At 53.4% G+C, this 21,548-nt stretch overlaps 3 protein-coding genes and 1 long non-coding RNA gene across 5 annotated transcripts; 2 read left to right on the top strand and 2 right to left on the bottom strand.

Annotated features, from left to right (window-relative positions):
- Positions 1-479: 479 nt before the first annotated feature.
- On the bottom strand, positions 480-6,025 carry CIB1 (calcium and integrin binding 1). The gene is made up of 7 exons (XM_082198993.1): positions 5,893-6,025; positions 5,477-5,511; positions 4,759-4,861; positions 3,818-3,971; positions 1,765-1,883; positions 1,529-1,617; positions 480-1,333 (listed from the first exon to the last, which is right to left on the bottom strand). Exons 1-7 carry the CDS (start codon positions 5,941-5,943, stop codon positions 1,312-1,314), a joined length of 573 nt encoding a protein of 190 aa, XP_082055119.1. The 5' UTR covers positions 5,944-6,025; the 3' UTR covers positions 480-1,311.
- A 553-nt stretch (positions 6,026-6,578) lies between these two features.
- On the top strand, positions 6,579-8,565 carry GDPGP1 (GDP-D-glucose phosphorylase 1). The gene is given in 4 exon segments (XM_082198994.1): positions 6,579-6,678; positions 6,681-6,812; positions 6,815-6,864; positions 7,210-8,565. Coding segments are annotated over 4 exon segments (1,479 nt in total). The 5' UTR covers positions 6,579-6,593; the 3' UTR covers positions 8,422-8,565.
- A 1,316-nt stretch (positions 8,566-9,881) lies between these two features.
- On the top strand, positions 9,882-20,472 carry TTLL13 (tubulin tyrosine ligase like 13). 2 transcript variants are annotated; one of them, XR_014213615.1, is made up of 17 exons: positions 9,882-9,996; positions 11,623-11,922; positions 12,207-12,247; positions 12,610-12,728; positions 13,626-13,756; positions 13,973-14,129; positions 14,310-14,453; positions 14,816-14,901; positions 15,373-15,598; positions 16,478-16,662; positions 17,122-17,310; positions 17,435-17,606; positions 18,297-18,497; positions 18,938-19,304; positions 19,431-19,509; positions 19,673-19,910; positions 20,018-20,472. XR_014213615.1 is itself a non-coding variant. In XM_082199271.1 (16 exons), the coding sequence occupies exons 2-16, from the start codon at positions 11,636-11,638 to the stop codon at positions 20,028-20,030; spliced, it is 2,556 nt and encodes an 851-aa protein (XP_082055397.1). In that variant the 5' UTR covers positions 9,882-9,996; positions 11,623-11,635; the 3' UTR covers positions 20,031-20,472. The 2 variants fall into 2 exon arrangements, 1 of the variants encoding a protein (XP_082055397.1); XM_082199271.1 differs by lacking the exon at positions 19,431-19,509.
- Positions 20,426-21,514, bottom strand: LOC309518792. Its single transcript, XR_014213616.1, has 2 exons — positions 21,438-21,514; positions 20,426-21,075 (listed from the first exon to the last, which is right to left on the bottom strand). It is a non-coding gene; the product is annotated as an uncharacterized lncRNA (long non-coding RNA).
- Positions 21,515-21,548: the final 34 nt, after the last annotated feature.

Consider the following 21,548-nt stretch of genomic DNA (forward strand, 5'->3'; position numbering starts at 1 on the left):
CAGCCAAGGCTCCCTGATCCCTGCCTCTCAACCCTCCCTGGCAGCCCCGGGGGCAGGGTGTATCCTTTGGAGCCTCCAAGTCCCACCAGCATCCCTGTGTGCCCCTTGAAGCGCTGGGAGCTGTGGCACATACCTATGGGCAAAGCCTCAGCCTCTACCACCAGGGGAATCCGGGCAGAATGGCTGCTGCTGCTGCCCATGTGGGCAGCGCAGCAAACCTCCCCACCCCCTGTCTCTTTCTGGCTGCATGACTTGAAGTGGTTCTGAATGGGGCAAAGATCAAAGGGTAGAAGGAAACAAGAGGCAGAGGGAGCAGGGGCCCTGTTGGAGGAGGCAGTAGAGGAGCTTGCTCCAGCAGCCTTTCCCACTCTTGTCACGAGGGGCCGATGCAGTCACTTCTCCTTACACTCTGCCAACCTGGGCTTAGTCCTCTCTCCTCTGAGGGGGTAAACAAAAAAGCAGACCAGGGGACTTATAGGTGCCAGGTCCTGAGTTTTATTAGTAGCAGTGTAGAAACAAGATCACAACAGGTTTTGTAAAAAGAGGGTGGAGATTTAAGGCTTTCGGAAACAGCCACCAGCCTCGGGATTGCAAGTGCGCCCCCAACCCCAGCCCCCTCCGCCAGCTCAAATAACTGGCCACAAAATTCAGATCCAACACCCCACCCCAACCTGCCTATATCACAAGTGGGCCAGCACAAGTGGGCTATATCACAAGTCTCCCAACAGCTGATCTCCAAGTGGGGAAGGTGAGAAGCTGGAAAGAGTTTGCAAAGGAGTGGGCAATCGTTAGGAGCTGCTGTCCGTTTCCCAGGGTGCGCAAGCCAGTCCAGGGCCCACAAAGAGACAGGCAGAGTTGGAGGCAGTCCCTGCTGCAGCAAAGGCACGGAGTCGGTGGGAATGTCAGTGTAGGTACAGCAGCGCCAGGGAATAAGGATCGTCGTCGCCCAGGATAGAAACCTTGGAGTGTGACTTCCCTGCTGCAGGTGAGAAGAGTCCCATGCTCAGCACTCAGCCGGGGTCTTTTCTGTCCCAGGCTGCAGTGAAGCAAGAAGTCAGAGTACAGACCATGGCTCCCAGCATGCCTTGCTCCAGACCCATCTCCTCAAAAACAGTTGTGTGGGGGATGAGGCTCGAAGACACCCCACCCTGTCAAGAGCCTGGTTGCTGTCTGGACCTAGAGCTTGGGTGGAGTTGCAAGGCAGGATCTTCCCCTTGGCACAGCTGTCCTCGGGTGGCTAGAAAGAGGTGGTTTGTTCCCTCTGTAGAGAGATAGAGGCATCTTCCAGCAGGAGGGAGAAGTAGGGAGGAATCAGAGCACAATTTTGAAGGAACTGGGAGAGAAAAGGGGAGAGGAGGAATAATGAGTTTGATTTTGCAAACTTGGGACTGCAGGAGCTCGTAGGCAGAATACTCCCAGAGCAGGCTCCTGAAGCATTCACACATGCACACACCCCTGGCTGTGAGGTAGCTGGTCAGCCTGGGAGCAAGCCAAACCCCAAGTGAAGCAAGGGAAGGGCAGAAGGTACCTGGTGAAGTCTGGGGAGCGGGAAATTATGTGCTGGAACTCGGAGAGGTTGATGGTCCCGTCTTTGTCGATATCGGACTCCTCCAAGATCTGATGGAAACAAAGGAGCCTCGTGGGACAAGAGCAGCAGCAGTTCCCAGATTGGACTGACCTTCCTCTTCACCCCACCGAGGGAGAGAGGTGAGAACTCGAACCCAGCTCCCCAGCAGCACTAGCCCCACCTTGGCTGGTACTCACGTTCTGGATGAGCTGGTCCATCTCCATGGCACTCAGCCTGCTGTCCTCGCCTTCCCCCGTCAGGCAATTCACCAGGTTCTCCAAATCCTTCTTGTCAAGAGTTCCATCATCATCAAAATCTGGGGGTGCGGGAGGAGAATGGACCATTAGTTGGCATTTGCTGAGCTTACCAAACTTGCCTGCTCCCAGGGGCCCTTTTATTTTGAGGGGGGAGGCCTGCTTCGCTTCTAAGAAAGAAGCAGGCCACATTCAGCAAAGCTTTGAAGGATATTCTGGATTTTTCCACTGCTCTGCTTTTGAGAAGGGACAAATGGATACTGTAAGGGACTGCGGGGGGGGGGGAGCAGCCCTGCCATGTAGGGCAGTCCAGGGAAACCTGTGGCCCTCAATATGCTTCTGGGTAATCCCTCACCCACTGGCCATGCTGGGATTCCAACCAAGTCTGAAAGAATATGGATTCTCATATATCCCTGGTGTGGGGTCAAAGAGGCAGAGACCACCTTCCTGCCTCCGTGGAAACGACCACCTCGGCATCCCCAGGCAGGAGCCTAAGAACAACCTGCTGCATCAGGCCAATGGCCCATCTTGTCCAGCATCCTGTTCTCACAGTGGCCAACCCGGTGCCCCAAGCGGAAGCTCACAAGCAGGACCCAAGCGCAAGAGCCCTCTCCTCTCCCCTCTTGTGGCTTCCAGATACTGGCATTCAGAAGCATTACTCTGCCTGACCGTGGAAACCTAATATACCTAATATACTAGTAGTGCTCCTTGGGGGACTCAAAGGCCCGTCCAGGCTACTTCAAATTGAATTTGAAAATTGAATTGAAATTGAAATACTTTATTGTTACTTGTACAACTTGTATACAGTGAGATTACACAAGCACCCCCCACTCCGCTCTCTTAGTCTTAGTTCCCCTCGTTTACTGATGCACACCTACCAAACCCGAAAGTCAGTTGCCCTGTTGTTATCTTTTCATTCAGCAGCCTAACAGCCCAAGTATAGAAGCTGTTCTTTACCCTGTTGGTGCGACTAATCATGCTTCTATATCTTCTGCCTGAGGGCAGGAGATCAAGAAAGTGCTGGCCAGGCTGTGAATCATCCCTGAGAATTTCCCTCACTCTCCTGAGGCAACGTTATTCCGCTATTTCATCCAGCGGATTCACAGGACAGCCCATAATATCTTGTGCTGTATTCACCACCCTCTGTAGGTATTTCCTATCAGATGATGTCAAACCAGCGTACCACACCGTGATGCAGTATGAAAGGACACTTTCTATTGTTGACCGGTAGAAGGAGATCATCAGATGTTGATTGACATTGTTCTTCCGCAAGACTCTGAGGAGATGGAGTCTCCGTTGGGCTTTCTTAACCACCTGGGTTGTATTTATTTTCCAAGTAAGGTCTTCACTGAGATAAACTCCTAGGAATTTAAAGGAAGAGACTCTCTCCACACAGTCCTCCCCGATGTACAGCGGGGCTAGTTCTCCTCTCTTCCTCCGAAAGTCCAAACCATCTCCTTTGTCTTGCTGATATTAAGGTGCAAGTTGTTCTCTAGGCACCATGTAGATATTTTTTGGACCTCCCCTCTATACACTGATTTGTCTCCACCTGTTATTAAACCCATTATGGTGGTGTCATCTGCAAACTTAATAATTGCAGTAGACGGGTCAGAAGGGTTTCCCATTGCTCATCAAGTCCAGCAGTGCCCAGGCAAGGGAGATAAAAGCCACTGACCCCTTCCTAATATGGGGTAAGCAAGGAAATATGCCACCTCCAGATGTAGAGAGGGTCCTTCACCCATGCCTGTTGGTAGCCATCAATCCTCGAATTTTTCTGATCCTTTGACTAAGCTGCTGGGAAGCCAGCACCATCCTGTCTTGAGGCTATGAATCCCATAAGCTCCTTTTGCACACTGTGTGCCTATCGCCGCGCGGCTCTTGCATTTCAGCTCTTTCAAAGACAGTGCAGCTGCACTCTTGGCTCACAGAAAGTCTCCCAACAAAGTGCTTCCACTTTCTCTGTCGCAGACTAAGCCCCAACCAGGCTGGAACTCACCAAAGATGCGGAAGGCATAATGCGATTTGATCTCTGGCGTTGCAGAGTCACTGAAGACGCTCAGCATGTCCAGAAAGTCCTCAAAGGACAGGCCGCCTTCCCTGTCATCCGTAGTAGAGAAGACGTGGCAAATGCGGTGCCGGAAGGGGTTTGCCTGGAAGCACAAAGAGGGGAGGGGGGACTGTAAGAAGCTTCCTCCAGTGTGTTATGCAAAGCCAGTGCAGGTGGAAAGGAACAGAAGGCTAAACCCATACCAGCAAACTGGCCCTACAGATCAACCCATGGGAGGGATGGAGAAATGTGTTCGACCCTCCAAGTGACGCTGGATGCCCCCTGCCCCCAGTGATCATCTCCAGCCTACACAACCAATTATCAGAGATTAGATTTATTTGCAATACTTACACCCCCACTTTCATTATAAATGATTTCAGAACAGGTTCCAACAGTAAAAACGACAAAAATCTGCAGCTTACAGTATAGTACAAAGATCACTCCCCTCATGCTCCCTCTTATACAGGTCTAAACTCAAAAGACCTAGAGGAAGGCACCAGCTTACTGGAGGATGTGATTGTTCCACAACCAGGGTGCCACCACCGAGAAAGCCCTATCCTGCACCCAGCACCCAGGACCTTGTTTGGTGATGGTACCCCCAAGATGGCCATCTTGGCAGATCTCAAATCACAGGCTGGACAATACAGGGAGGGAGAAGACTGCCTTCAGAGGTGGGCTCTGGGCCCTTTAGGGCTCTACATATCAAAAACAAAACAATGAATTGGGCTCACTAGCAAATAGATGGGGTGTGCAGCCCAGCCACAGCTCTTGGATGCACCCAGCTGCAGTCTTCTGTACGGGTCACAGAACAATAAACATGTATCCTGTACAGACCTTGACCAGGGCCTCTCCTGAGAGGCAAACAGTGTTCCCCTCCCCTCCCAGCATACCCGCAGTTCAGGCAGCATTAAGATCTTGCTCTTGGGGATCCTTGTGGTGAAAGCCTGATCCCGGTCCTCCTTGGGCAGCAGTTCACTGAATCGCTTGTGGGCCCTGGAAGAGAAGACAGCGGGCAATGCCAGCCAAGTTCCTTCCTCCCTGGACGGATGCCCTGCCCAGCTGGCGCCAGCTTTCCATCAGCCCTGCAGCACCAGCTCCTCCTCTCTTTGGTGGTGGTGGGGGGTGTTTTCCCTGTGCTGCACTATGCCTGGCAGTGCCCTCCCCATCCCACTTATCTACCCACACTCAGCTTGGGGAATTCCCACTGTCATCGCTACATCCCTCCCGGTGAAGCTGCAGGTGCCTCTGAACCCTTGAGCAAAGTCCGCCTGTCAACCCAAGGCTGAGGCCAGGGTGAGGTGACTGGACCTTGGCATTCCCAGGGGAGAGGGAGGGCCACGGCAGCTCAGTGATGGGACACCCAGTTCAACCCCTGCTGGTATCTCCAGCCCCTCCCTGTGCCAGTAGAAATGGCTTGGCTACCTTAAAATCATAGAACTGCAGGGCGGAAAGGGACACCAAGGGTCATCTACTCCGACCCTCTGAAATGCTCTTGGGAGTCAGGCAAGCTTGCTCAGCAATGGCAGGGTCGTTGGGAAGCCTGTCTCCCCACTGCTCACACCCAGGCACCGTAGAAAGCCTCAGGAAGGAGGGGGGGAATATACTCACAGCAGGATCTCTTGCTTGGTCAAGAAGGTCAGCTCCTAGGAAAGCGGGGCAGGGCGGAAAGGAGGGCGAGAAGGTTAGTCTGCTGGAGAAGAGGGAGGGGTGGAGGGGTCCCATCATGCCCCCCTCACCAGTCTGCCCCGCGCCCTGGGGCTGCCCTCCAGACGTGGCTGGACTCCTCCTCCTCCCAGAAGCCTGCACCATCTACGGGCAACAGGGATGAGCTGGAGTCCCGCCACATCTGGAGGGAAGCCCTCTGGGGGGGCGGGGGGGAGCTGACGCCCACACACAACTTCTGCTCCTCAGCTCCACCCCCACCCCGCCAAGCGAGAAAGGTTTAGAGAGCCCAGCGAAGACGTCCATAGGTCTCCTCCCCTCCTCGGACGAAGGCAGCCCAGGGACGAGGCGGGAGTGGGTACCTGGTATTCCCCCAGGAGGTCTCGGGGTAGGCGGCTGCCGGAGGCCCCCATGGCGACGACGGTACAACTTGAAGCAAACTCCGGGAACTTCCTTGTCTCCTCCTCCTCCTCCTCCTCCTCCTCCTCCTCCCCACTCCCCTCGACGGGACGTCACTGTCGCCAGGCAACCACTCCGTAGCCCCGCCCATTCCGAAAGGAGGCAGGCGGAGCCCGGCATGGCCCGTTGCGGGGGGGTGGGGTGTCCCGGGATTCGTCGCTGCTGGGAGACTCCGAGGCATCCCCTCCTCCGCTCGCCGGCCGGCAGTTAGGACAGGATGAATGGAGGCCCCCTCTCCCACCGTTCCCCGCACCAGATAAGCTCCGGCGGTCGGAGCCGTCGAGGGAGAATCAGCAGCGATGGCATCTCGCGCTGTGGCCAAGCCGGTAATGGGCTTCTTTCCCCAGATCAGTCGACGCTGCTGCCAGTCCCGCCCGACGACCGCGACTAAGGAAACGCCGCCCGGGACGCGGCCACGTGGCCCACCGGCAGTCCGACGTGAGCAGCACAGCGGCGGCAGGTGAGGAAGAAGAGAGAGGGATCCGGCCGGACTTCGTCTACGGGGCCCAGGAGAGGTAGGAGTCTAGGAGCGGGCCAGGCTGTGTTGCTTGTGGCTCAGCGGGGAGGCTGCAGTCTGAGCCCTGGGCGGCGTCCCCTCCTGGCGATGCTGCTGCGGATCCCCCTGCGGCGGCCCTCCGGACGCGACCCGGAGCACACCGGGCTTTTTTCCCAACCGAGGCTGGGGCTGGCGAGCCCCTTTGCGTTAAGGAGCCCGAGAGGGACGCCATGGTCGAGGAGTGGAGGGCACCCACTGGCGCTGCCCGGACTCACAGCATGAGGAGCTCCCCCCATTTCTTTTGCTTTCAGGAAACGTATAGCCCAGCAGGCCACAGAGCAGTAATGGGATGGGGAGTTTCATTCTTCACACTGACCCAGTAAGCATAACTGTCAACTTTTATCCTATTTGGAATAAGGGAATGCCCTTAAAAAAGGGAAACGGTGACATCTATATCCAGTAAGTCTGGCTTTGCCATCCTGGTGCCTCCATTTGTTTTTGACTACAACTCCCATCAGCCCACAAACATCAGGAGGGTACCAGGTTGACGTTTGCAAAGGAAGAGCTGGAGGTGCCAGCCTCAGACTCCTCCTCCACATATGTTTGGCCTCCCAGTCCAAAGCTGAGTTACCCAGCCAAACTGCAGGCACTGAAAGCAACCAAGAACAGCTCTCTGGGGCTTCATTGTGGCTCTCTCTAATGTTGGCTCTTCTGTCTTTCTTAGTTCTATTTCAGAGTAGGAGAGGAGCCTCTGGTTGCCTCCACCCTAACCATGGAGCTTGGCCCCACCAGCCATGAACCTCCAAGACCCCAGTCTCAGAAGGGCTCCGATCTCTCCCCTGCAGAGGTTTTTGCCTATGACGAGAGGGACTTTGTCCTAAGTGGAGTAGAGTGGCAGGAAAACAGAGGGAATCGTGGACCCCCTGGCCACACCATGTCCCGCTTTGACAGAGTTCTTCAGTCAGGCTGGAAGGACAGACAGAACCGGGGACTCTTCCGCTACTACTTGGAGGAGCTGCAGACTCGGATCCTGCCAGGGATGGTAGGATTTGTGGCCCAGCTGAACATCCAAAGGGGGTCAGAGAGAAGGAGACCCCAGGAGATCCAAAGCATCCAGCAGAGATTTGACCCCCAGCAGTTCAACTTCAGCAAGATCCAGCCTGAGGAGATTCTCTTTGGCATGTCCAGGGGCCAGACTTCCTCCAGGCCCTGCTTGGCGGGTGCTCAGATCCCGCCTGGCTCTGCCTTTGTCCTTGTAGTGATCAATGTCAGCCCTTTGGAGTTTGGGCACATCCTTCTTATCCCTGATCCCACACTCTCATTGCCACAGATCCTTACCCCACAGGTCGTCTGCTTTGGCCTGGATGCTGTCCTCCTCAGTGGCCACCCTGGCTTCCGTGTGGGTTTCAACAGCCTTGGGGCCTTTGCCTCGGTCAACCACTTGCACCTGCATGGCTTTTACTTGAACTGGGAGCTGCTGGTTGAATCAGCCCCCTGTGAGCCTCTCCTGCCCGAAGCAAACTTCTATCTGCTGCAGGAGGTCCCAGTTCCCTGCTTCGTCTTCTATAGTGAAGGGCAGCAGTTAGAGGAGCTGGCACAGCGTGTTTGCCAGGTCACCAACTATCTGGTAAAGAAGGAGATCGCTCACAACCTGTTCATAACCAGGGGTGCTAAACCAGAGGGGCCCGTCCACTCAGGAGCCCGACCTGGAATCCGGATCATAGTCTGGGCCAGGAAATCCTGTTTTGGTACCAAAGAAGAGTCTGCCTTCAATGTGGCTCTCTGCGAGCTAGCAGGGCACCTGCCCATCAAAACTGCCCAGGATTTTGAGAGTCTCACAGAAGCACTGGCCATTCACACCCTTCAGAAATGTCTCCTCCCAGACTCTCTGTTTTCCCAGCTCCAGTGTGAGCTGGTGGCCCTCCTCAAAGAGTGATGTCACAGGGATGGTTGTGCTTCTGGAAATTCTGCTAATGTGTGCCTGTTCAGTAAGGAGGGGAGAGAGACCTCGTTTACCCACAAATGCCATGGTAGGAGGACATGCAAAATTGCTGGTCAATAAAGCATAAATTCAACTGAATTCCCACCTTTGTTCATTTGACTCACAAGCTGTAACACAATATTTGCTTTCCTTAAAGCGCTTACACAGAATCAGACCAGTATTGTCCACCCCAGGAGTTGCCAACATAGCCAATTAAGGGAATCATAGTCCACATCTAGGTGGGCACCATGCTTGTTACCCCTGGTCTACAATGTCAGGTGTGAGCTCTCTAAGGTATCAGATAGGAATCTTTCCCGGCCCCACTGGGAGATGCTGCCCGCACTTGAACTAGGAATCCCGCTCTGCACTGTTTGAGTGCTAAACTGAATATGTGTAATCCCTAAGCATTCCCAGTTAGAGCCCCCGTCAGTGTAGACAATACTAAGCCAGATGGACCAAGGATCTAATTTGGCACATCCTTAATTTGACATCTTCATAAATAAACAAACTGTTGCAAAAAAGTAGGGTTGTATACAATGCCATGCTACTGAAAGCCAGGGTGGGATAAGCATGAGCCTTGGGCACTGGTTGTAGAGATCTTCTCTATAGAAAAATGCCCTAGTATTGCCTGAGCCACCCCTGAATAACAGGTTCTGCAGCTGTTGGTGGTATTTATTTGCTCAGTACACCTCCAATTTAAGAACATAAGAAGAACCTACTGGATCAGGCCAATGACCCATCTAGTCTAACATCCTAGCTGAACATCTGTCTGTGAGAAGCTGGCAAGTAGGATTAAGCACAAGAACAGCACTATCCCTTCTTGTTGCTTTCAGAAACTGGTAGTCAGAAGCATTGCTTCCTCCGACTATGAAGGCAGGGGAAAGCCATCGTGGCTAGTAGCCATTAATGGTCCTTTTCGTGAAGAAGAGTTTTGGATAACTCTAAAACTTGCACACTTGGCATGACAGAGGTGATTTCGGCTTCCTTCAGGGCCACCTTTTTATTTTACATCTATTTAATGACGTTTTTAAAAAACAAGGTCAAGTAATGCCCAGATAAACACAAGGAAAGAAGACAGGAGAAATGCTCATTGGCTTTCTAATGCTGTCACAGGCAGCGAGGACTCTAAACCGGGATCTCAGAGACCGGATATCCGCTTCCACACTCTCTCTCTCTCTCTCTCCCCACCGCCATGTCAGGGAAGAGACGTCCAATAGGAATGAGCAAATCCGAGAAGCGCGGCTTGATTGTCCATGTAAATCGAATCACAACGCGGGCCAACGGCGAGCGAGATCCTGCCTCACGTCACAAAGAGCAGGTCGCCAGGCGATGACGAAATGCGGAAGCGCAGTGGGAAGGAAGCGGCGCTCAGTCCTTCGAACCGCCCTTTATGGTTGTGGCGCTTCGGTCCCGCCCCTTCGCCCGCCTCCGCCCGAGGGGGCGGGGCCCGCTGTCGGCATGGTGACAGCGTCAGGGCCCGAGGCAGCCCGAGGCCCAGGCGCCGCCGCCTCGGGGGAAGCCGCGGGGCCGGTAAGGAGCCGCCAGGAGGAATGAGTGGCGGTGGGGCGAAAGAGCCCACAGGCCTGCCGGTGGCAGCGCAGCCCTGGGGTCTCCCCGGCCCGGGAAGCCTCGAAGGTGCCCCGCCGACCCCTCTCCCGCCCCCGGTGACTCCTCTCGTCCCTGCGGAAGGGGGCCGTCGAGGACCCTCCTCCTCGCAGGGTGAACCTGAGGCCGCTTTAGTGCTGTCCTACACGCCAAGGCAGTGTGTGGATGTGATCCGGTCAGCCCCAAAGCAACCCCGGCCAGCCTGGCGCCTCGGAGCCCAGAATCGCAGCCAGAACCACTAGAGGTCCTCGCAGGCCCAAACACCTGGAGGGCGGCGCCAGGCTGGCTAAGGCTGCCAAAGATGGGGTCGCTGGTACCCTGCAGGTGTAGCTGGGAACAGCTTCCACCCACTCTTGGCTTACCTGCCGCCTGCTGGTATTTGTCCAGTAACATCTAGAGGGCTACAGAAGGTCCCCTGCCCCTCCTCTCCCCAATATCTGCTTCTCCAGAGCTTCTCTCTGTGGCACACCACCCTTCCCCTTTTGCAGACATGCAGGTCACTTGTGTATGGGCTCCTCTCCTGGAGGCTGTCTTCCCCTATCTGGTGCCCTACAGACTGTTTTATGACTTCCATAATCCCTGACCATTGACCATACTGGTTGGGGCTGATGGGAGTTGTCATCCAATACATTTTGGAGGGTGGCCAGTTGGGGAAGGCTGCCTTAATGCCTTCCTTCTCTCCCCCCCCCCCCCCATGCCTTTGCAAGGAGAGCAAGTTGTGCTGAAACTGGAAGCGCAGAGTTGGCTACAGAAATAATATTTTAATTCTTTGGTTGTATTCTTTTGGTTTAGTTACTATCATTTACTTTTGTTTAAGATGAATATTGTAAACAACCCTGTGATCCGGACAGCCTAGAAATATAGTAAATAAACAATGAATATTATACTAGTACAGTAGTGCTCAATCTATGCTTAATATTGCTAAGGCCAGCACAAGTTTGTGCCACTCCCTGCCACACTTTGCTGTAGAGTCTGGCTGTCCAACCTCTCCAAGCTGCCCTCCCCCTGTCCCCTTCTTGTTCAGTGTCTCTGAATGTCCCACTCTTCAAGCAGGGCAACTCCTCTGTCTTTGGCTGCTAAACTGCATCCAAGCCTCTCCAGTAACTTGTGGGATATGTGCTCTGCTGGTAAACTGAATCAACTGCAAGTAAAATGTGGATTTAGAAATGCTTCAGTTTTAGAATCTGGAGAGTTACTGCTAGTCAGAGCAGGTATTAATATGAAAGTGGACCTGCCATTCTGATTCATTATGAGGCATTTTGGCTGGAAGTTTTAGAGGAAGGGAGGATGTCCTAGGTGGCTGAAGAGGCTTGGAAGAAACCCACAAAGATGGTGCTACCATTTAAAAATTTACCTATACCCCACATTCAGGAACATCCCTGGGCAGCTTACAAATAATTAACATTCCAGTAAAACAAAAGCATTAAAATACCACAATACAAAGGAGCATTATAAACAAGACAAGTTTGCTTTGGATTATCAGTAACTAGTAAGAAATGTCAGAGTGGCAGGATCTGCTGACAACCCTTCTTCCCTGTGCTCTTTTGCAAGAGTGCCTGAGAGAATGAAGATCAATACAGATGAAAGCAGTGAGTCTGAGAATGAAACTGATGAAGACGAAGATGAGGATGACGAAGGGGGCCTGTCAGATGAGTCTGCCAATGAATGCCTTAAGAGGCTGGATGCAGAAAACAAGGAAAAGCAGCGAACCCAGGGCCAAGGGCACAAAGGCACTAAGCCACCAGGGCAGAAGAGTGACCAGCCAGGGGTCTCCCTGATCGATTTGGAGGAGCAACTGGTAGAAGAATGTGAGCTGGAAGAAGTGAGGAGGAGGAAGAAGAAGAAACACAGGTGGGCCACTTCCAGTTTCCCCCTTGGATCCCCTTGTCAATCTTCGGGGCAAGCTATGCAGTTTCCATTCACACTTAGGAGTGCAGACACCGCTGCTGTTGGAATCCCAGTTCTTTACTTTGGCCCCCCAAGTCATTGTGTTCTGTGCCCCAAGGCCACAGGGGTCAAGGCCTGGTGGGTTGGCCCCATGTTTCCATAAGCATTTCCCCTCCCAGCAGCCGCTGCTTGTCAGCTCAAAGTTTGCTCTCCCCAGCCACTGAGCCACTGTTCCATCTCAATTCCAGGCTGCTGTCCATCAACCTCGCCAGCTGCAAATATGAGAGTGGTAAGTTAGGGTTGCTTCTTGGTGGCTTTCTCCTGTACCCTGAGAGCATCATCACATGGGCCCTGGTTATTGCTTGGTCTCTTGGACTGGCTTTATGCCATTCACAGGGGAAGGAACCAACAGCAGTCAGGGTGACTCCAGGCAGCTTCTGAATTGGTTGGGCATGGGGACCTGTGAGGTACCTGCATTAGGATAGAAGTTCCCAGGGTCACTTTTGTTTTGGAGGGTTGCTTCCCCCCACCCCCCGCCAAAGGGGTGACTCCTGCTGCTCAGGTGGTTGCTGCACTCCTGCTGCCACCAGCAAGATCCAGAGGGGTTCCAGTGCCTCTTGGATCCATGTGGCCCTCTTTCTTTTGCTGCAGTTAGGCGTGCTGCTCGACGCTGTGGTTTGAAAGAAGTGGGGGAGGACGAGGAGTGGACCGTTTGCTGGACTGACTGCTCGGTCTCCTTGGAGCGTGTCATGGAAATGAAGAGGTTTCAGGTAGCTGGAGCAGAGCCAGAGGGGAGGGAGCTGTGGCTGGCAAGCAGGTTGGAGTCAGGAAGGGAGGTAGTTAGTCTCCGACATGTCACAGCACTTCTGATCTCTTATGCTGATTCAGGCAGTTTTGGGACTTGAGTGGCTTGTGCCCCTCTGCTGGGGGAAGCCCCTGGTGTCAATCAACACATTTGTCCATGGGCATAGCCAGGATGTTCATTAGTGAGAGCAGAACTTCAGTTGGCTATTGATTTTTATTCATTTAGGAGGGGGGCAGCTGCCCATGCATCTGTCCGATTAAGCCCTGGCTCTTCCATGGCTTTGTCACTACCAGGAGGGCATGCCTGTGTGCACTCCACTGCCTTGCTCTGATCCAAATTATCACAAGGAGAGGGCGGTGGGCAAGGTCTGGCTGCAACCCCTCCTAGACAGACACTGCTTAGCTACAAATTAGACTACCAATGGCAAAGCATTGTTAGATGGGCTCCCTTTACTTGGAACCTTTGCTTGGTGCAGAATACAGCAGCTAGATTGTTGACATTTATGTTGTGAACTGCCCTGAGATTTTCAGATGGAAGGTGGCATATAGATTTAATTAATAAATTAAAAAAATAATAATAAACCAATCACTTGCAAAATATCCTGCCATCTGCATCTGTCGCACTGGTTCCTGTGTATTTCTGTGTTCAATTCAAGGTGTTGGTTTTTATGATTGGTTGTACTCAGTTTTAATATGGAAGCTTTCTAGGGAATCCTACAAGAAAATTCCCCAGGCAGTTCCTACATTCCAATATCCATTAAAATGGATATTGGAAGTGACATAAAAAATACCCTAAACAAACAGCAACACTCCTTTCCAGAGATGCTGGTGATTCTCTTCCCCTGTCCCTGCTCTATTTTCAGAAAATCAACCACTTCCCAGGCATGGCAGAGATCTGCCGCAAGGACCTGCTTGCCCGCAACCTCAACCGCATGCTTAAGCTCTTTCCCAAGGAGTACAGCATCTTCCCACGCACCTGGTGCCTGCCAGCTGAGTGAGTGAGGGGACTCTGATCCAAGTGGTGATGCTGGGGGAAGGGCAAGCAGTGGGCCACTGTTGGGGAGGGGCTTCTATCACTTAGTCATCCTATGCCAGTTCTGGAGCACACACACATACCCTCATTCAGATGAACAATTCCTGCCACTGGCTTGAGAGAGGGCACCCTTTGTGGAATCTCCCATATGCCAGCTTCTGTGTTGTGCCTTTATAGCTATGGGGACTTCCAAGCGTATGGGCGCATGAGAAAGAACAGGACTTACATCTGCAAGCCAGATAGCGGCTGCCAAGGACGGGGCATCTTCATCACACGCAATCCCAAGGAGATCAAGCACGGCGAGCACATGATCTGCCAGCAGTACATTGCCAAGGTGGGCCTGTTGGACACCAAGAGAGAACGGCCTCCCTTTGCCTAAATGCATAACTCCTGCCCTCTTAGCATAGCTGGTTGAGAAGGCTGGCCTTGTCTGGGGATTTTTGGTGCAAGACTCCTGAGCTTACTGGCTGTCTGCCCCTGAGCACCAATCACAGACCCACCCCTCTCTCTGCAGCCCTTCCTCATTGATGGCTTCAAGTTTGACATGCGCATCTATGTCCTGGTCACCTCCTGCGACCCACTGAAGATCTTTGTCTATGAGGAGGGGCTCGCCCGCTTTGCCACCATGAGGTACATCGAGCCCAGCAGCAGCAACCTGGTAAAGAAGGGATGTTTCCCAAGAACTGGCATTTGCTTTGTAGAATAATAAGCTGTTGTGGTGCCTGATGTGATTTCTGGGCGCTCTCCAAGAGGGGGTGGATGGATGTAGTGTCCCTGTGGCACTTTGCAAGTGAAAGATCAACCCAGATCCATTCAATGGAGATTTGCTTGAGAGATGCTGTCAGGAAAATGAACTGCCCTCCTTGCATCCCATGACAGGCAGCACTGAGGCATGGGGGCAAGAGGGTTCTGACACTGCTCAGGCAGGACTGATGAATGCTGTTGGTCCAGGGAACCTAGGCAGGAGGGGAACAGGCCTCCAGGTGCGGACAGTAAACCCTCCCACTGTCTCTCTTGCAGGAAGACATATGTATGCACCTGACCAACTACGCCATCAACAAGCATAACGAGAACTTTGTGCGTGATGACAATACAGGCAGCAAGAGGTATTTTCCTTGCCAAGCCCCCTGCAGGAGCAGAGCTGGGCCTTCTGCTTGGGGGAAGCTGCCTTCTGCTAAAGTGACTGCTTAGATGGGCAGAGGCAGCTGGAAGCAATGCAAGCTAGAAGGACAGTGCAGGGTGGGGGGAAATGCACAGGTTCAGGTTTCCTCTTAGCCAGAAACTTATCCAAGGTCACTCAGGCCATCAGTATTATGGAGGAGGGGTAGAGGGGACACATTTCATATGGAGAAGATCTCATGTTCAATTTCTGGTAGCATCTCCAACTAAAAAACGTGGCTGAAGGCAGGAAGGGTCTTAGTGCTTGTTTGGAAATATGCCCTGCCGAAAGGGGACTGTTCTGGTTGTCCTGCTGAGCCCCTTTCTCTGTGGATGTGGGGATCAGGGTTTGGGGTTTGGCCATCCTCAGGAGCAGAGTCTGGCCTTGACATCCCTGCAGCCCATTTTCATCCCCATAGGAAGTTGTCCACGCTGAACAGCTGGATGCGGGAGCACAGCTATGACACGGCCGAGCTGTGGCGGGACATTGAGGACATCATCATCAAGACCCTCATTGCTGCCCACCCAGTGCTGAAGCACAATTACCGCACCTGCTTCCCCAACCACATATCGGGCTGCGCTTGCTTCGAGATCCTGGGCTTCGACATCCTCCTGGACAGGAAGCTCAAGCCTTGGCTCCTGGAGGTACGTGGAGTGGTGTTGTCCTTCTGAAGCAGAATTCCCAATGGGAGCATGCACTGCTTCTCTGCAGCAAGACCCTTTCATCTCTGCAATTCTATGATTTTGAACACTCTTTTGTTCTTGATCCCAACGAAGTCTGGGAAGAGTCTCAGCCTCTTCCTTGATAGTCCCTTTTCCCTGATCCAGCTAGTCTCCATCACTCAGTGGTAGATGGTAGATGCAAGCAGGTCCCAGGTTCAGTCCAAGTAGGGTTGAGAGAGAGACTCCTGCCTGAAACTCTGGAGAGCTGCCACCAGTCAGTGTAGACAGTATTGAGTTAGATGGACCAAGGGTCTGACTCAGTATAAGGCGGCTTCCTCTGTTCCTATGTCTACTCTTTTGTATCTTGAAAGAAGCAGGAAAGGTGTCTACAAATACCTTGGAAGTCAGAGGTGAGGTGGGGTGGGTATCTTCAGACAATAGTAACACAAACAGGCACATGAGACTGAGTCAGGATGCTTCCAGGTCTGTTTTAAAATTGTCAATCCTGATTGGCTGCAAATGTCAAACTTCTCCCCACACCCTCCAGGGTATGCCAGCCTGTCGTTCATTCCCAGTCCAGCCACTTCAGGCCCTTGGGGAACATGTTCCATCTCCCTGAAGCACCCACTGTGATCCTGACTGCTCCAGTGTCTTACTACCCCCTACCTAACTAGCTGCAACTGTATACAAAAAACTGCAAACTATCTCTTGAAAAAAACTAAGCATCAGAATAGATGCCTCTGTCCTAGAAGGAGTGGAGGTCCTGAAGTCTCATGGGACAAACCAGATCCCAGAGTGGCCATCTTGTAAGGAAGCTGCATGTAAAACCCAGGCCCTTCCCCATTGCTCTTTCCCCTCCAGGTCAACCACTCCCCCAGCTTCACCACTGACTCCCGCCTGGACCGTGAAGTGAAGGATGCCCTGCTCTGCGATGCCATCAACCTTATCAACCTACGTGCTTGTGACAAGAAGAAGGTGCTAGAAGAGGACAAGCGGCGGGTGAAGGAGCGCCTCCTCCAAGCCCACCAGCCGCCCCGAGAAGCCAGGTAACCCAGCCTTGCCCTGGCCATGCTGCCTCCTTCTCCCCCAGAAGCAGCTTTTCCTGGCTTTGCCTTCAGAGATGCCCAACACCCAGTTCCTGCAGCCTTGTCAGGTTGCACGTCGGCCTCCAACCACCACGAGGGAGGGGAGAAAATGGAGCAAGGAGCCAATCAGATGGGTTTGCCATTATTTCTATGGTCCTGTAATGGGCCATTTGGCAGTGCAGGAATCCTGGATCCTGGCATGTGGGTCATTGGTTGCCTTGGCCGAAGCTGTGCAACACCCCATGCAGACAAGGTGGGGGAGCAGGGGGAAGAGAGGGAAGAAAGTGGCTTGGGTACCAGTGACAGGGGAGGCCAAGGGGGGAAACAGAGGACAGCAGTGCCCATTAGTCTCTCCCTCCCTGGCAGAACCTAGGATTTCTCTGCTGCCGGGGCCCCAGCCTGAACTCTCTCAATCTGCAGGCGGGAGCAGTTGGAGAGCAGTCAGGCCGCCTGGTTGGCCCAGGCCGAGAAGTACGAGAGCAGCCACCTGGGTGGCTACCGAAAGATCTTCCCATCACGGGGCACAGAGAAGTACAACCCCTTCTTCAAGCACAGTGGATCCCTCTTCCAAGAGACTGTGGCCTCCAAGGCCAGGGAAGAGTGTGCCAGGTAGGGCAAGGGGAAGCCATTCCTCACAGGGCAGGCTGAGCCAAGCCTAGTCCTTGCATGTACACACACATGGACATGCAAAAGGATGACACACCCACACACAATGTCTTGTGTCTTCTGTCAGGCAACAGCTGGAGGAGATTCGCCAGAAGCAGGAGCAGAGGGAGAGTACAGCTGCGAAGAAGAAGAGGGATGTGAAGGAGAACTTGCAGGGGGAGTCAGCAGGGGAGAAGGGAAAGGGCAAGCCAGCCCTAACTCGCATAGCCTACAGCCACAGCAAGACCTGGAACCCAAAGGTACCTCATGGGGGAGTGAGGAGCAGCTCTTGAGTCCCTCCCTCTTCTAACACCAGGGAGGAAGAAGGACTTTCAAGGCCAGCTGCTGCACCTAGAGATGGAACTATTCTACTTTAGGAGCCTGGTGAATGTTTCTTGTTTTTTAACTTGCATGGTTTAAATCTTCTGCCTGCCCCAGGGAAAAGTGAGAGATCCCATAGTCCCACCCCAGCCTCCCTGCTCCTTTCCATAGCTATTGCCCTCATATATTCAGCCATAAATGCAAGCAGCCTCTTTTTGCTGGAACTGAGTTTGCAGTTCTGAGGGAGCCAGTCGCTTTCCACATGCAGTGCAATTGCAGAAGGGTCATTTTTTTGCCTTTGGGCAACCTGGAGCTTGAAAGAGCCTGAGTCCCGCCAGACCTGGCAATAAGGGCGGGCCTTGTGCTTTGTCTGGCATGGCTGCAGAGGAGCTGGCCAGAGGGCTCTGTGGGATACAAGCTGCAGGGCAAAACAAGATCTGGGGGCTAAAGCTGGAACACAGCGTCCTCAATCTTGGCCTTACCGAATTAGATCTGGTTTTGCTTATGTGGAGGAGGAGGTGTGTTGTTTTGTTTTCTGTAAGCTGCTTAGTGAGCTATTGAGGATCTAAATATCTAAAATGAGCCCAGCTCCTCTTCTCAAGTCTGACCCAGGCTGCCTTTTTCCCTAGATATCCTCCATACCATATGACAGCATGACCCCCCAGGCCATTGTGGAGGAAGAGGAAGTGGAGAGGGTCAAAGCCCTCCTACGGAGGGAGAACCTCATCCGAGGGCTGGGCATCGTCGACCAGCTGACACGCCTGCTCCGCAACACGGAACCCAAGCCTGTGGAGGTCCAGAGGCCACACATTAACATCTCAGAAAGCCAGGTATGCAGGTGCTGTTTCCAGACCCCAAAACACACACTGGGTGGAAAGTCTTGGAGGAGATCTCTCTCCAGCAAAGGAGGAGGGTTGGAACAAACATTGTTCCCTGGCTTTGGAGGGAGCTGGGTTCCTGCTCCTGCATTGCAATCAGCCTGCCTTGCTCTCCGGCTTTGTTCTCTGCCTGCAAAGCAGAAATCCTTCTGACTAGTCTGAAAGGGCCAACTGTTGTGCCTTACCAAGGCTACGAAAATGTTTAATGGCTGGTTTGGGGAAACATGACCAATAGGGAGTGGATGTCTGCCATTCCCTTTGGATGTGCTATGTGGGTCTTTGTAAAGAAGCGGTCAGTGTGGGAGGGGACACCTCAAAATCTGACAGCAGCCACAGGTGACTCCTGTAGGGTCCCCCTTTCCAAGCCTCACCCTGCTGCTTTTTTCTTCCAGCCTCACTTTCTCCAGGACATGTTTAATAACCGAGAACCACAGAATCTGATGACCCTCGTCCCCCTCTCCCTCCTAGGGGGCTCAGTCCAGGAGCTGGGCCAACAGATCATGCAGCAGCAGCCCACAGCCCGTGTCCAACTACTGGGAAACCAAGGCTTCATCCCAACCATTTTGGGTGCCCTGTCGGGCTTGGGCTCATCTTCCCATGAGTCCTATTCCACACACTTCAAGCCGCAGCTCCACATCCAGCCCCCCAAGAACATGAGCTGGTTGGGTGCGGCCATGGTGGGCGAGCCGGGTTCTCTGGCCCGGATGCTGAAGGCAGGAGGGCGCCGGTTTGGCAGCGCCAAGAACAAGCTGGAAGTTGGTGAGTATTGTGGGTGAGAGCCTTGTGGTCCTCTGGTGCTGCCCCAGTTGCTCCACGACCACTGCCAGCAGCAGCAGGAGGGTTGAGACACCAGGAAATGTAACCTTTCCCTGTCTGCGTGCTCAGGAACCCCAAGACTCGGGAACAGGGGCAACATGAGGGCCACAGCCTGCAGTGGAGACAGGGCAAGCAAGTATCTTGGCAGGTGTGTCCAGCAGTGGTTCCAAGGGGCAGCCAGACCACTGAGGAGCAGGGAGCACAGGCGGTCTTCTTCAGCACCACCACCTCCTCCTCCCTCCCCCAGCATGTTGCTTGCCCTACAGGCATGGAGCCCAGCCACCCATGCCTCTCTCCTCCTCCTCTTTCAGGCAGCCCTGCAAGCAAGCGGCCCCTGTACATGAGCTCCGGTTCCCTGAACTGCCTGTCACACGGTGGCAAAGCTACCAGCCACATGTACAGCAGCTTTCCCTTCCCCTCTGCGGCAGCTCCGCTAAACCGCACTGACCTGCATGGACTGGCCATCAATTCTGCATCTGCTCCACTCATCCGGCGCACCAGCCCACACCGCTCCAGCAACATGGCCACTCTGCATCTCAACCAGCCCAGGTAGCCTCCTCATCCTAGGTCCGCTCAGGCAGCAGCAGGATGGACCCTGCTAAGAAGGTCCTCCAGCCAAACTTCCTCATGATCTCCTTGTCTTTCTCCTCCCCCAGGAAAGGCACTTGACTTGACCTCTTGGCGGAACAGCAATCCAGGAGCCAGAAGAGCTGGGGGACTTTGCTGCTGCGGCCTGTGCCAAGAGGGGCAGTAGAGGAAGTGAAGCCCCTGCCCTGTGGAGGCAGTGGCAGCAGCAGCAGTGGCCTGGTGCCATGGCCCTGGGCACAACACACCCACCCCAGCCAGGCAGTTGTCCAGGAGCCCCTTGCCAACCTACTCCTCCATGCCAAATTCATTTCCCCCTTTCCCCACTCTAAAGCAGCAGCAACAAATTCTAATAACAGTATTAGACATCTTTGGCCGTGCCCCCACTTCCTCCATGCCAACTCCCCTGTCGCCAATGCCAGTCAGCCTGCCAAAGGCCAGGTCCCAATCCTGAAGAGCACTATGGGCTGGGAATGGAGTTTCTTTTGTAACCGACTTTGTATTAAAGTTTTATACGGTTATACAATCTGGGGTCTCTCTCTCTCCTTTGACTCTCAAAGCACAGCATCTTGTTCTCCCAGCAGCTACCGTCTTTGCTGGGAGCAGGAACAGGAACTTCCTTACCCCCAAAAAAGTTTTTATCCCTCTCTCATAGCACTAGAGCTTGCAGACACCCAATGAAGCTGAATGTTGGAAGATAAAAGGATGTCCAGCACACAGTGCAGAGTTAAAACTATGGCACTCCCTCCCGCAGGAAGCACTGATGGCCACTGAATTTGATGGCTTTAAAAGAGGATTAAACAAATTCATGGAGGAGAGGACTATCAATGGCTACTAGCCACAGTGCCTATGCTCTGCAGCCATAGTTGGAGGCAGCAATGCTTCTGAATACCAACTGCTGAAACCACAGGAGGGGAGAGGGCTCTTGAGCTCAGATCCAGCTTGCAGGTTTACCATGAAGGCATCTGTTTGGCCACTGTGGGAACAGGATGGTGGGTAGATCCAGCAAGCTCTTCAAAGAAGCAGAGGAATACAAAGAATTCATTGTTCTTTGCCCTTCATCATACTTGAATTTCAGTGAAAGGGATGCAAAGGGGGCCATGGGTGTAGGCAGGGGAGCAGCTGCCCCCTAAATCAAGTAAATAAATAAAAATACTTAACTGACCAATCGTATCGCAGATAGCTCGGTTCTGCCCCCCCCCCATAAATCCTGGCTGTGCTCATGGATGGGGGCTCTACTATTTACTTCTAGGCAAACTGTGGCAGACCCTACCCCACCCAAGGCTAGCCTCCTGGGTGGGATGGAAAGCATAAGCCTCCAGGCCCACAGGGTTTACAGGGGGGAAACGGGATGGACCTTATTTTAGGGGTAGAGTATCCAGTTTGCATGCAGCAAGTCCTAGGTATATTCAGTGAAAGACTCTCCTGAAGAGCCGCTGCCAGTCTGTGTAGACAACACTGAACTACAGGAATTCTGCATCAGACCATTACCTCCGAGGCGCGCTTTTCCTACTGAAACTCAGATGGGCTAAGCTCGGCCTCCGTGGCGCCCGTTCCGGATTGCGCCCGCCTTCCGGAAGAGCCCGGCCCGCCCCCACGTGC

Source organism: Podarcis vaucheri, assembly GCF_965113315.1.
Source record: "Podarcis vaucheri genome assembly, chromosome: 14".
Lineage (NCBI taxonomy): Eukaryota > Metazoa > Chordata > Lepidosauria > Squamata > Lacertidae > Podarcis > Podarcis vaucheri.

Coding starts and splice junctions, on each gene's coding strand:
- TTLL13 (XM_082199271.1), top strand. CDS start 11,636: ATGAAGATCAATACAGATGAAAGCAGTGAGTCTGAGAATGAAACTGAT. Junction 17,311..17,434: donor GCCAGGGAAGAGTGTGCCAG/GTAGGGCAAGGG, acceptor GTCTTCTGTCAG/GCAACAGCTGGAGGAGATTC. Junction 18,498..18,937: donor TTAACATCTCAGAAAGCCAG/GTATGCAGGTGC, acceptor TTTTTCTTCCAG/CCTCACTTTCTCCAGGACAT.
- CIB1 (XM_082198993.1), bottom strand. CDS start 5,943: ATGGGGGCCTCCGGCAGCCGCCTACCCCGAGACCTCCTGGGGGAATAC. Junction 4,862..5,476: donor ACCAAGCAAGAGATCCTGCT/GTGAGTATATTC, acceptor CTTCTCTTCCAG/GGCCCACAAGCGATTCAGTG. Junction 3,972..4,758: donor TAATGCTGCCTGAACTGCGG/GTATGCTGGGAG, acceptor TTGTGCTTCCAG/GCAAACCCCTTCCGGCACCG.